Below are 15200 nucleotides of genomic sequence, written 5' to 3'. Positions count from 1 at the left end.
ACATTTTCCCTCCTATGTAATTGGAAGTGGCCACAGGGTCGTTCTTCATCCCTGTCCCAACCTATTCCAATTTAGTTGTTTTATGCCAGCATTACATACTACATAAAAGCCGCTTAGTAAATAGCAAATCGCAGCTTGATGCTTCCATCTCAACGATCTTCTAGAAAGTCCATTCTTCACGGAAGCAGTAAAATTTGAGTTCTCTGTTTTCCAGAGAACTCCAGTTTTCTGTTTCTTTGGTGGCGTGAATAATCTCCTTGTATGACTTGAACTATGACGCCCATTTGTCTATTTGTCATAAAGTCAAGTCCAACCCGGCTCTGTATGAGCAACCTAAGGCTTGAGAACCACAACCGGACAACCCACCACTATTTTTGGTTGCCAACAGCTGGATGAAAAATACATCTTCTCTGGCCCTATTAGTCGAGGTAGGCCTACATGAACTATTTTGTTACTTGCCTTGATATTTTTTCCAATGATTGAGTTATTTTACACGTTCGTTGCTCCACACGGTAAAGTATTGGTTGATTTGTTGTTGATGCTACAATAGTAGTGATCTTGATTAGCAATCTAAAACAATCCAATGAGTTATGAAGACTGTGGTGTAGACCTTCAATACTTGGAATCATTATAAGCACAAAGACTATAAACAGGAGTGCAAATTATTAAATTGCTGTTGTATTTATAAACTGGTTAAAGGTGCTTTTAGATGGAACGATCATCGTTCTAATGAGCGAACGTGAACGATAATCCTTCGGTCTACATGCGAGCCAACGACTATACGACGAACATTCATTGTTCACTTTTCGTTCGGCGTTCATTTTATGCAGGCAATAAAAAATCATGGTTGGCTCGTTCACTTATCGTTCGGTTTAAACAGCAATTATTCAGTCTACCATATTTACTTACAGAGTGAATATGAAAATCTGATCGATTCTCGTTTGAATGAGTCAATGATGCATCTGCCTGAATAAATGGCGGCAAGAGACCAAACTAGCCAGCGGTGATCTCCTTCGCTCGTACAAACGATATGGGAAAGGACCCTTCGTTGTGTGGCAGAGGAGCAGTGGAAGCACAAAGTAACACAAACACAGATAGGACGTTGGTATCGTAAAAATGACAGAGGTGTTAAAGGGAAGGAAGAACGGCTGCGTGATTCACTTAGCAGGTGACGAGTGTGAAGGATTTGTTTGCTTCCTTCCTACAGTGGGATTCGGTGTGCCTGACGGGTTTGTCATGTGAGGATTTAGATGTGAAATCTTGAAAAGCAATGTCTTATTAAGTAAGATCAGTAGTCATAACCTGTGAATGTAAAGATTGTTCCCTAGACGTATCACTATAAAGCTTAACAACAGTCAGTGAGGCTTCTCTTGGTACGCTGCAGTGCTTCTTGGGAAGAATAGCGCCATAACGAGAGAGAAGACTATCAAAGAATCGTAGAGTTGGAAGGAACCTCCACCGTCATCTGATCGGGCCCCCTTTGGCAGTACAGTAGGAACCTACAAGAGATTTTAGGTTCTAAAGAGTGATAAGACGTTCATGAGCCCTAAGAATACAGTTGGCCTCCATGACTTTGTTTTTGTAATTTCTTGTAAAATAAGTATATGAATAAAATTGTAATACTTTTGTGTACATTTTGTCTATGTAGGAAGCTGAATCAGAAAAACGGATGCTTTGTAATTGTTACCTATTATGTTAGTCTGTGTTGTATTATCCTTGGCAGGTTACAAGATTTTTGTTTTTGTCTTTGTTTTTCTGGTGGAGCTTTCCAAAGTCGCCGCTCAATCTGAGCCCCGGACACTTTTATCATGTTGTTGGAGTTGCCACAGGGAACAAGTGTTTGCTTAGATAAAATGGTCTTAGGAGATACTACATGGAAAGTCTTTTAGAGAGCATAGTATGGGGATAGGTCCACTGACTTAGTTCATTAGCACTAAGTGTTTTGTACTATTTGGGCGAACAGGAGTAAATGATACATGAGGGAAGCGCTCCCTTCGCCTCCTCCATCACAAGCATGTATCCCTTCTAAATTTTAGCAGTTAGTTTAAATGGACTAGACAATGGCTTAGTGATTTGCTTCTGTTTGTATTGTATACTGTATGTATCATGCCTTAGTCGCAATACACCTTCCATCTGGACGATGGGTTGCAATACTCTGCATTGACACCTAGCTATATTACTAGAAGTGTTCACAAGCATGATGGTGGTCTTGGCTGTCCGCTATAGGAAGAGGTACAATCATCGGCATAGGCTGAGAACGAGCCAGATGCTGACTAGAAGGTGTACATGCAATGCCAATGCACTGCACCACCACACTATTGGTGGAAGCAGTTATGGCAATGGAAGATGGTAACTTGTGGCTATGCAGACCATGGCTAAAGCTGCGTCGGTATTGTTGACCTAAGTGGGGTTACCTCTGGACTTGGTTTCGAACTACGGTGCTGGAGGAGAATTCTACGGATACCTTGTACCGCCATGACAAGGAACAAGGTAGTGTTAGATCGCGTCAAATCAAAAATATCACTAGAGGGCAAAGTCGTCAGACAGCGGCTCTCTTTTTTTTTTGGCCATGTGATGTGCGCCAAATTACTGGAAACAGTACTGATGCTTGGCAAGGTAAGTGGAAAGAAGATCAGGACGAAAAAAACTATGGCTAGATACAATCAAGGCCACCATGAACATGTCAATCACGGAACTGAAGGAAGCAGTGAAAGACAGAAATGCATGGAGAACATTGATCCATGGAGTGACTGAGGGTCGGATGCGACTGAACAGATAATCATTAATCTGCTCTGGAAGCGTCTGCTGGGGATGCAGAGGGGGCTACTGGGTCTGAAGAACAGAGAAGGAAGGTTGAACCATTTGGTCTGGACTTGGTCTGCGATTGTCTTCTTTTAAAGGGCAACTACCCAAGCGCCACATTACGCACTATACGGAAAATTAACACTACGGCATTAGCCATAGCACTCAATCATATCTTTAAAGGGGTTGTTTGGGAATGGTGCAAAATGTCTGCTGCCAGTGCAGCCTGTAGAAACCCATCCTAGGAGAGGGGAATGTATGTATAGTCTTGGGGGTAAGAGGATGCCGCTGACTCTCCAGTCTGTACATGAATTATCCCGTCCTAGGACAGATTACCACAGGCTGGTTCCATTCTAATATTTACTTAAAAGTATCTCCTGACATAGAAGAGTTTGCGAACCTCTTTCGTAGACCAACCCTTCCAGATAGCCATACTAACTGGCATCAGCCCTGATGCCCAATGACACAGAGTAGAACTGGAGAGGAAGAGTCTATCCTGTCAAACCTGTGTTACTCCTCACAGAAGCCCTGGGCAATAACTGTACATAGCATATAGAGGTGCAATGCATTTCTTGCGCTGAATCCAGGTATACTGTATATAGGTGCCATGCATTATATAGCGCAGGTGAACCTCAGGAAGTGAATAGTAGATAGACAGCAGAAGGGCAAGGGAATGTGGCGTAACTCCTTCCCCTCCACCCTGCTGGCAGCCGGCATGTGATGCCATGTGACTGCTTACACACATGTAACCCACAACAAACAAAGCTTCTGCATTAGTACGGGCCGGTGATTATTGTGCAATGGCCGCACTGTTTGTGTATGCTCCATTAGGTCTGGAAGAGTAAAAAGACATTTCCAGGTAATACATGAAGAATGATCAGATTTAGAGGTGATCACTGCATGCTGTGCAGGCTGGAATGCAAAGTAGTGTCCGGCCTATTGAAACCCAAATTATAGCAAAAATGTGTGACTGCAGATTACTAAATAATGCGTACGCCACTACTTGAATCTTACAGAAAAATGCCTCTAAACCCAAAGTCACATAAATCTGGAAGCAGAATACAGAACCGTGATAGCGGCGAAAACTCCTGCAGAACATCCTATGTGAGGCTACATGCGTGTTTGCTGGATCCATTCTTCTATATTTCTGACCATATATGTGTATGTAAAGGCGGCTTTATATGAGCGTAACTCACTGCCTGCCGCCCCATGTGACGTGTGTACTTGCTGTGGGCTGCCGATCGCCATGCGTGCATAATATGCGCTAAGATAGAACGTGCTGCAATCTTTTTGGCGCATGTATTTTGGCATAATATGTGTAAGCGGCAACATGGGAGGCTGCGGCAGATTGGTACAGCGTATTGGAAGCGCAAAACCCGTGAATGGAATATACTGTAACCATACGTTCGTGTGAAGGAGCCCCCCAAAAAACAGCGTCAACCTGGCCCAGAAATCTTTTATTCACTCATTGTTTCATTGCACATTTTCACTTCCGGCTCCTGTTTTCTTTACGATTACATTTTTTCTGTATTTCTTCAGGCTCACTCACTTTAGCTGCGTATTAGGTGTGTATTTTTTTTGCGTGTAACACGCAGTACACGGGAAATGTAACGTGCGTATTTTATGCACCACACTATGATAATAGGGCGTATCATGCACCAAAATAGGACATGCTGTATGTTTCTTCTTCATGCACGTAATACACGGGTGTGTAAAGCGGAGTTCTGAATGGCCCAATGTAAATGAATGAGCTCTTAGCGCTGCGTATCCCATGCTCCTGTGAGGGAGCCCTTGGTAAGGTAGCACAAGGACAGCAGGTCAAGGGATAGAACACGGAGATGGTGGAACCAGAATGTCTAGTTTCTATGTTTACAACAATTGCGGTCTCTACCAGTGCAAACAGTACAGTAAATGAATAACGTTTCTAAATACAAGTTCTACACTAACGTTTCTCAATTAAAGATGTATCAAATTTTGATTGTACGCTATATCCAACTACTTTCCAGCAAAAAGTTAATGGTAACACAGTTATTTGAAATCTGTATATTCTCCTTACTTACGGTCTGCCGTTACTTATTAGCAAAGATTACTCAGAGACTCGACTACTAAGATTGCCCGAGTTAAGGACGCCCCTGTCAACAGGTCCGCCATGCGTCAAAAGCAGTTGCTTACCTCTCTCCACTCACCCGTTTGTCCCCCGCTGCCGGCTTTGGTCTCCGCTGTCTGTTTACAGGCAGCTGTGAAGTCCTGTAGACCTGCTGCAGCAGCCAATGACAACGCTCAGCTGCAATCGTTTATCGCTGCCCTTGGCTGCTGCAGCTTGTTTGTAGACGGGCTCATGTCATGGGGAGACTGGAGCTGTTGATGGAGGAGAGTTGAGCAACTACTGATTTTTTTTTTTTTGTTTTAATGCATGGGGACTAGAGATGAGCGAGCGTACTCGTTAAGGCAAAATACTCGAGCAAGTATTGCCATTTTCGAGTACATGCCCGTTCGTGAGAAAAGATTCGGGGGCCGGCGGGGGTGAGTTACGGGAGTGGGCATGTGGGAGCAGGGGGGAGAGGGAGAGATCTCTCCCCCGCCGGCCCCCGAATCTTTTGGCACGAGCGGGCATGTACTTGAAAATGGCAATACTCGCTTGAGTATTTTGCCTTAACGAGTACGCTCACTCATCTCTAATTGGGACCCATTGACAGGGGTTTCCTTAACTTAGAATACATATATAAAGGGGTTGTCCATTAATGATATTTACCGTTATCTGTGACGTTATCACTGTGGTAGTCAAACCCAAAGGGAATGCTCTTTTTACCAATTCACCTTATAACCTTTATCTACCAGTACTCTCAGTACCATAGGTTTGAAGTTCACCTCCTAGCAGTTCTCTGTTGTAGTTAACCTAATGTCCCAATGGTGGATACTCTGAAAGATTTGTTACCCTTAACCTTGTGTTATACAGTATCTTATTGATGTAGTCTGAAACAAAAAGGAGTCCCGTTTTTTTTGTGTAATTCTTTAGCAATAATCCCCAAGATAATAATGTATTGTAATCTGACTGTATCAGTCTCTGTACAAACAGTAACTCAAGCCCAGCTTTGTTTCACAGAAAGCCACTGACTGCATTGTTTATAAAAACCGAACCCGAACGTAACGATATCAAATGGGAAACGTTCTGGTTTTTTTTTTTGTTTTTTTTTGAAAGCCCATTGAAGCTTTCACATACGAGCGCAGATCATTCAGGGAAGGAAGGCGGGGCTTATTCACAGTAAACTATCGGGGTTTGATTTTTATGCCTGCAGAAACTGAACGTCGAATGAATTATCATTCATCATTCAGTCGCTGCGAGCATTTACAATGAATGATTATTGTCATCCAGATTCCTACGATCCAGCAAGAAGCCGCAAGATGATCGGGTCGTGTTAAAGGGCCCTAACTTGGCTTGGTAAAATCAAAACGTGTAACCCGTTTATATATAGTGTATATCGCTACAAGAAGGAGAGCTCAATCGTTAGTTATACAGATTCTCCCAGGTTGTCCCTGCAAAGATTGGACTGCCAGGACCTCTACTTGTGATGAGAGAGTGAGCCACCACCAAACCAGACCGAGCGACGGGGAACCTGTCAGAGATGTTTTCTGTGTAAGGCAATGCTGTATTCCGCGGCACGGTAGCTGATAATTACTGCGTTGTTTTGTGGTACCTTTCCACAGCCAATAGTTGCCCAAATGATTACTTAAATAGGCAATTTCTGGTGACTCCTCTGCCTATATACATACGGCCAGCAACACGGCGCAGAGCGAGAAGTTTCTCAGTTGTCGTTAGTCGTCCCATTTCGCTGAGACGGTACAACTACTGAGCGGCTTCTCTCTCGGTGTAAACAGGAGTCACTCAATATACAACTACCTGATTACAGGGAATAGAGGCGGCGGGCCGGAATGATACCCGGCTTACTCCGCTTCCTTAGAATAGTGGCACCATAGTCGCTGGGACGGCTATCGCCCAACAGTCGTACTCTGTAGAGGTATCTTTAGGGTTCATCAAATGTACTGCTACTTGGAGCTGTACTACAACATAACGTACGCGCTGATGATATACCATTTGTTTATCCAAGATTTAATTTTGTATTCTACATTTCCGAACTTTCAGCCTTCATCAAGGACAAAACAACGAGCGTACGGGGATAAAGGTGAGCGCTGATCAATGTATGTAAGCGCTAGACAGGGCAAATGCTAATCAGCAGCCCACAGCACAAAGTTCAGGCCCGTCGAAGACGTTCTCATCACGTTACCTAGAAACGTACTCAAAAATAGAGTGAAATGCTGAAAATAACCGTGTATTGGACTAACAAGAGTCACAGATGGATTTCTAGTCCTGGAAATGCTCTCCCAGCTTTAGTGATTGTTTCCATTTCACATGTAATATTCCACTTTGTATTTGGCCTAAAGGTAATTCTAATAATATGTCCACTGCGCCATTGTAAAAACTAGGTCAGTGCGTTCGGTAAATGAGGTAGGAATAGTGCCTTTTCCAGTAACTGTGTAAGGGCATCTATCAGAGATGGGAGGCCTCATTAGGAGTGAACAGTCATTGGGTGCATCACCCAGGAGCCCTTCAATCGGGAGACTATCGGTATGTAGATAAAGACTTCTGACCCCTCTTGACCAATCAGAGGGGGTTCACATGGCAGTAGTCTCATGGGCATATCCATCGTTTAGATGCCCCGGCTCGATCTAGTGACAGATGCTCTAAAGTCTACCTGCTTTTCAGAATGGTTTTGCTGAACTCGATTCTACATAAATATATAACAATCTGAAATTGTCAAATCTCAGTTATTTGAGGGTCTTTGCGTATGATGAGGTGCCCATGTACCAGTAAACTGTGTCCACAAGATATTGGGTTAATAGAGGGATATGAATTGAGCATACATATACTGCACACTTGGCATGGACGGGGTAGGTGCTTGCATCCAGTACAAACCTAGCTGAGGAGCCAACTTATTATTATTGTATCTGCACTCCCTTTAAAGGAATCTGTCACCATCTCTGAGTAAAAGTTAACTGACTGCAATGGTATGTCTGCTGTATGTATCTGTGCTGTAGTTTTGGAGAAACCCTTTTATATTTTTTCAGTAGTAGCACATACATAGAGGACGACAGGAAGTAGTCCTGGATATTCATGAGCTGCAGCGTCGCCCACCTAACCCACCCTCTAGCCACTGATTGACAGCTGTCTGCCCATTATTGTCCATAGATTGACAGCTGTCAGTCAGTGGCTAGAGTGTGAAGTGTGTGGCTAGCCTGCAGCTCATGAATATCAGACTACTTCCTGTAGTCCTCTGTGTCTGGCTACTACTGATAAAATGCATGCTACTCTCAAACTATTGCATAGATACATACAGCAGACCTATCACTGCAGTCAGTGTGGCTGTCACTAGCTTCTACTGCTGACAGCGAGGGCTGCAGAAAGATGGTGACAGATTCCCTATAACTTCTTCCCGCCACAGGACATACGTTTGCCACGTTTGATGTTGCTCACGGCATGTAAAGAGCTCACAGAAGGAGGGCACTGTCTCTGTGACATCATCAGCTGCCGCTGTATAATTCTGGAGGACCGAAGGGTTGGGCAATGGCATCTGAGCCTGTCAGATACAGAAGTATTATCAATAGGATTGCAGATTCAAGCCCGCTACAGAGACATAAGAAATATTTAAAAAATTGAGCCAAAATGTTTTTTGGTCATTTTGCCCCCCAAAAAACGCAATAAATGTGATTTTAAAAAAGCCACATGTACCCCAAAATGGTCCAAATAAAAACTACAGCGTGTCGCACAATAAAACAAGCGTGTGCAGAGCTCTATCCATGGAAAAATAAAAACATTATGGGACTTAGAACGCAGCGATGCCAAGTAAAAAAAAAAAAATAATAGTAATAATTTTAAAAACAAGTTTTATTGTGCAAAAGTAGAAAAACCTAAATAAAATATAATTGTGTTTTTGGCGTAATCTTACTGAGCCGCAGAAAAAGATGTATGATGTAATCTATACCGCATGAGTAACACGATAAAAAATACAATGTCAGATTTGAGGGGTTTAGTTTTTTTTTCTACCTGCCTTCCAAAATAATTTAATAGACGTTATACAATACATTATACGTACCCCAAAAATGGTGCCAAAAAAACCCTGTAGCTCACTACACAAAAACAAGCCCTCAGATGGCCGTGTTGATGGAAAAAACTGGGTTATGCTTTTGATAAGTGGAAATTCAAATCTACCAAAAATTATCGCACCCTTAAGACAAAAATAAGCCATGTCGTTAAGGGGTTAAGCTAATGAATGTGCCAAATCATTCAAGGGTGAAGCGCAGGATATTGCTGTGCATGACTGAAGCCAAGGTTGGACAGAATGTACCATTACAGGTCACCAATTTAAAATGACCACCTCCTTTGTTACCGTCAATGCTGCCCATGGAACTGGGGCGTAAATGCCAAAATACTGTAACTATGTGATCTTGTGACAGATGCTAATTCTCTCCGAAGTAAGAGATTCACTTTACCTTTGTTTTATGTCTTACAGATTACTGGTGTCATTCTTCTAGCTGTTGGCGTGTGGGGAAAGCTTACATTAGGGACATATATATCTCTCATTGCTGAAAACTCTACCAATGCTCCCTATGTCCTCATTGGAACTGGAACTACAATCATCGTCTTCGGACTCTTTGGATGCTTTGCCACTTGCCGTGGTAGCCCATGGATGCTGAAACTGGTGAGGAGCTTTCTTCTTTTCAATTAAATGTCTATTGGTTTCATGTTTATTGTATAAATTAGAATATTTACCATTTTTTGATGTTTTTTAGCTTTGTATTTGCAAAATAAGAAGATGGAACAATACCTCTGCAGTGCCCCCTATAGGAAGGCAGCATTGCCGCAAGTCAATGTTTAGACTTTTTAAACACGTCTTGTAACAATGACTGAGAATTGTAAGCCAAAGCCAGAATAACCATACACAGACAGCTGTTTCAGGGTGACTTGACACTCATCAGTGTGCAGCAGGTTTCTAGCTTGGCTGGTGAGAGGCTTATAGATGTGGGTCAGGAAGCTAAGCACCTAGGTGCTCGCCTTAAGGAAAAACAATATTGTTCCATCTTCTCGTTCTAATATTTCCTTAAGGAAACAATACCCTTTCTGAGTCTTGTATGTGACCTGCCAAAATATAACTTTCGTTTATTTTTGTCACTTCAACATGAGCCACTGATAAATGACATCACAGTTGAACTTAAAGGGGCTGTCCAGGTGCGAGGCACTTTTTAAAAATAGTTTTTTTCTTTTTGAAACCATAAAAGGAGGGGTACTTGCCCGTCCTCTGCCCCGGCGATTCAGCACTGCAGCCCCATGGAGCCTTCATTCTTTCTGCTGCATCAAGTCACAGGCTGTAGTGCTCATGTGGCATTCTCTTGGCATTATAGCTCCCGGCATGCCAGGAGAATGGCACCTGACCATCGCAGTCTGTGATTGGTTGAAGCGGTTATGTGGTTTCTGTTTTACAATTAGGACCTTGAGGACCACTGGATTGCAACACTGGATTCTGGGGGAGAGGACAGGTAAGTGCCCCTCCTTTTATTGTTTACACTAGCCTGGATCCAGTTTTAAAAAGTTGCCTCACGCCTCTCCCCCTTCCCTCATCAAAGACATTTTCTAAAAAAAAAAAAGTGTCAGTTAAAGGGAAGGTCCACCTTTGCAACCGAAGTTTTTGATTATTCCAGTGCATCTAAAATGAAATTGAACAGATGTTTGATTACTATCTAGTTTAGCATAAAGTTGGGGGCCGTGTGAATGGCAGTCTGGCGCTTGGGTCTGACTATACTCTGTTTGTAGTCTGAGATTCAAGACTATTTACAAAATTATTGTTGATTTTAGATGCTATGAAACGGTAGACAAAAAATAGTTGTGATTTTTGGATCTTCCTTACCGTAGTTTATACACTACCGTTCAAAAGTTTGGGGTCACATTGAAATGTGCTTATTTTTGAAGGAAAAGCACTGTACTTTTCAATGAAGATAACTTTAAACTAGTCCTAACTTTAAACAAATGCACTCTATACATTGCTAATGTGGTAAATGACTATTCTAGCTGCAAATGCCTGTTTTTTTGTGCAATATCTACAAAGGTGAATAGAGGCCCATTTCCAGCAACTATCACTCCAGTGTTCTAATGGTACAATGTGTTTGCTCATTGGCTCAGAAGGCTAATTGATGATTAGAAAACCCTTGTGCAATCATGTTCACACATCTGAAAATAGTCTAGCACGTTACAGAAGCTACAAAACTGACCTTCCTGTGAGCAGATTGAGTTTCTGGAGCATCACATTTGTGGGGTCAATTAAACGCTCAAAATGGCCAGAAAAAGAGAACTTTCATCTGAAACTCGACAGTCTATTCTTGTTCTTAGAAATGAAGGCTATTCCATGCGAGAAATTGCTAAGAAATTGAAGATTTCCTACAACGGTGTGTACTACTCCCTTCAGAGGACAGCACAAACAGGCTCTAACCAGAGTAGAAAAAGAAGTGGGAGGCCGCGTTGCACAACTAAGCAAGAAGATAAGCACATTAGAGTCTCTAGTTTGAGAAACAGACGCCTCACAGGTACCCAACTGGCATCTTCATTAAATAGTACCCGCAAAACACCAGTGTCAACATCTACAGTGAAGAGGCGGCTGCGGGATTTTGGGCTTCAGGGCAGAATGGCAAAGAAAAAGCCATATCTGAGACTGGCCAATAAAAGAAAAAGATTAAGATGGGCAAAAGAACACAGACATTGGACAGAGGAAGACTGGAAAAAAGTGTTGTGGACGGATGAATCCAAGTTTGAGGTGTTTGGATCACAAAGAAGAACGTTTGTGAGACGCAGAACAAATGAAAAGATGCTGGAAGAATGCCTGACGCCATCTGTTAAGCATGGTGGAGGTAATGTGATGGTCTGGGGTTGCTTTGGTGCTGGTAAGGTGGGAGATTTGTACAGGGTAAAAGGGATTCTGAATAAGGAAGGCTATCACTCCATTTTGCAACGCCATGCCATACCCAGTGGACAGCGCTTGATTGGAACCAATTTCATCCTACAACAGGACAATGACCCTAAACACACCTCCAAATTGTGCAAGAACTATTTACAGCAGAAGCAGGCAGCTGGTATTCTATCGGTAATGGAGTGGCCAGCGCAGTCACCAGATCTGAACCCCATTGAGCTGTTGTGGGAGCAGCTTGACCGTATGGTACACCAGAAGTGCCCATCCAACCAATCCAACTTGTGGGAGATGCTTCTAGAAGCGTGGGGTGCAATTTCACAAGCTTACCTCAACAAATTAACAGCTAGAATGTCAAAGGTGTGCAATGCTGTAATTGCTGCAAAAGGAGGATTCTTTGATGAAAGCAAAGTTTGATGTAAAAACAATGTTATTTCAAATACAAATCATTATTTCTAACCTTGTCAGTGTCTTGACTCTATTTTCTATTCATTTCACAACGCATGGTGGTGAATAAGTGTGACTTTTCATGGAAAACACAAAATTGTTTGGGTGACCCCAAACTTTTGAACGGTAGTGTAGACCATTGACTTTTATGACCTCTACACAAAATCCTAATACAAGGTGGCCATGCATGCACAGCCGCTTCTCTGATGGGAATGGGGGCTGCAGCAGTCCATCACTAATCTTGTTGTTAGCATATTCACTTGATCTGTAACGAAAGTCAATTGTTATAAAACCCCTTTTAAAGACAGGTTAGTCATGCAATAGGAAGAGCTTTCTTTTTCTCATTTGGCGGTACATTAATAGGATTGCTTTGTACATTCCTGCTAAAGCACGCTTATGCCCTAGAAGTGCCTCAATAAATGATTTTGGGTGGAGGCACACTAGTATATGACATTTGCAGCGCACATTGACACAGTCTGTGGGTCATGTCTGTGAGTACAGATGATAAAATACAACAATTTTTTGTAGGTTTTGTTACATTTTAGAGATTAAATACAATATTTGAAAGTATTCCCTAGTCCTTTTTTATTCCAGTGACTGCATCAGACTGCCACAGCGGAAAACCTTACTTGTTCCAGCACAGTCTATACGTAGAGCTGACTCACAAACAGACCTGACCAGTCTAACATGTGACCGCTGCTCCTGGGACATCTGACCGGCAGTTCTCCACCAGGGTACTGCAGATTACAACGCTGATGGGTTTTGTAGGGAAGGATACTTGATACAGTAAATACAATTATAATGTACCCAGATCACTGGGTTCACACAGGGCGGAAGTGTTCTAATTTTCAGGATGTAAACATGACTTAACTTTCAGCTAATTAATATACATTTTCTTAAAGGGTTTTCCCATCTCAGACATTCATGTCATATAAACAGTGTATGCAATAAATATGCTTATATTTAAATATCATGATCCTTATCACATGTTTGGTATAAGTAGTTATTCATACACCTGACTGTAAACCTAGAAAATCCCTGACTTGGTGCAAGTGTACCTAGGAGCGGGACAACAACCACAAACATACAGCAAATATCATTAAAGGGGTTTTCCAGGGAAATACTATTGATGCCCTATCATCAGCATAGGTCATCAATATTTGATCCGCTGGGGTCCATTGCTCGGATCCCCAACAGATCAGCTGAGCGGGTGCATGTTGTCAGCGCCATAAATACAGAGGTCGGAGTGGAAGTCTCCGCGTCAACCACCCATGTAGTGGCTGGCACCTGTAACGGCAGGCACGCCTCTCATTTCAAGTAGGAGCTGTGCCTGTAGTTACAAGCGCTGGCCACTACACTGTGGTTGGCACAGACGCTTTCACTCTGACTTCTGTATATTTGCAGTGCTGACAGCATGTGCCAGCTCAGTTGAATGGTCAGGGTCCCGAGCGACGCTGGTGGCGTCAAGATACACTAATACCCTAGGAGTCCTGGAAGAGATGATCTGTTCACTGGCAAAAATAAACTATTAACACTTCTATTACTAAAAGCATTCTTGCTTTACAGCATTTTCCACACCTGCCTTAAACGTTTGCACAGTGCTGCAGTTCCAATTCATGTCTACTATTAACGAAGCTTTGCTGTAAAGTATACGGTGCACTGGTGTGCAGAAAACACTCGTCTTCTGACATCAGGAGATACCATCAATATACTGCAGGTCCGGATTGCTAGTATCAGGGGGGTCTTAACCCGTACCAATACTATCCTCTAACTGTCTCTGTAACCCACCAGGAGAAAGAGGTTTATGGTTCTACAATATTCTAGCTGTTCCCTAATAAACTGTCATTACTGATAATTCTTAATTGAAAACCCTACAAGTCGGACAGATCCTATAAGAACCTCACAGACCCGCTTGGACTTTTAAAATCCCTCTACTGCCCCTCCGACTACTGCAATGACCATTAGCACATCCCATCAGCTCATATCTTTATAGTGATGATGGATTTAATCTGAAGCTTCGCTTTCATTCCATTGTATTATGTAGATTTCAGAAGTAAATTGATCTAATTGCCTCTGTCAAGATCACCAGATAATCTTTGTCATGACATTCTATAGACTGACAATGCGGCTAGTTCACCAATTTATGAACCCTCATTAGCATCGCCGCCTGTGTAACTAGAGCAGGCCATTGGTAGGCGCTGCACGTATCGACTCCTGATGCAGAATATTGGGCCTTTTGCATCTTGCAGGCCCTCAGGAAAGCTTCCCGGTTTTGGTGTCAGGACATTCGTAGATGAAGCTGCTGTCATCTGATCTTGAGTGTCCCTTGCATTAATTGTATTCTGCTACTGCAGGATTATGTCTAATTTCCACTGAGGGACACCTCTAATCCTGGCCTGTATTCCATGGGAAGGGGTGTTCTCCTTGCTCGGTGAACTCTAGAGCCATCATCTTGTGTGTCGTGGAGCTCCCGGGAGGGATCTCTTTTTATGGTGTGGCAGATCAGCGGGAGGCTTGCGTTTTCTCAGCCGTCACAGGCCAATTAATTTGTGCCGTTTTTCCTCTGTACATTGTGTGGGAGCGGCAGCCGAGCAGCTGTGATATTTTCATGCATGACTAATTACAAAGTAAAACTTACCGCCGCTATAAACTAGTGAGAAGCTGCAAAATAAATAGACTTTTTTCTGTAGCCTAACACAGACCGTGGGCGCGTGACGAGAGAGATGCATAGGGTGGGGGGGAGCTATCTCTCCCAATTCCCCATAAACAGGCGTGCCTGGTACAGCTGAATATGTACATTTATTTCAATAGGGAGAAAGAAATTGGCTCCTGCCATACGCCTCCGTACCTGCCTACTACTTGGGGGGGGCAATGATGAAATCCATAGTGTATAAGAATAACATGGGGTATCCATACAACAGTAAAGCCGGTATTTGGTAGAAA

The 15200-nt window shown here is 42.8% G+C and overlaps 1 protein-coding gene across 1 annotated transcript in view; it reads left to right on the top strand.

The window, feature by feature from the left end:
• The window catches only part of TSPAN7 (tetraspanin 7), a 95803-nt gene that overhangs the window by 57382 nt on the left and 23221 nt on the right, over positions 1 to 15200 (top strand). The window contains exon 2 of the mRNA XM_066599948.1: positions 9369 to 9557. Coding sequence (XP_066456045.1) covers positions 9369 to 9557 — 189 coding nt within the window. The remainder of the gene's footprint in view (positions 1 to 9368; positions 9558 to 15200) is intronic.

The sequence above is a fragment of the Eleutherodactylus coqui genome, chromosome 4, assembly GCF_035609145.1.
Source record: "Eleutherodactylus coqui strain aEleCoq1 chromosome 4, aEleCoq1.hap1, whole genome shotgun sequence".
NCBI classification, from domain to species: Eukaryota; Metazoa; Chordata; class Amphibia; order Anura; family Eleutherodactylidae; genus Eleutherodactylus; species Eleutherodactylus coqui.
This window is presented reverse-complemented; position numbering and strand designations above follow the sequence as displayed.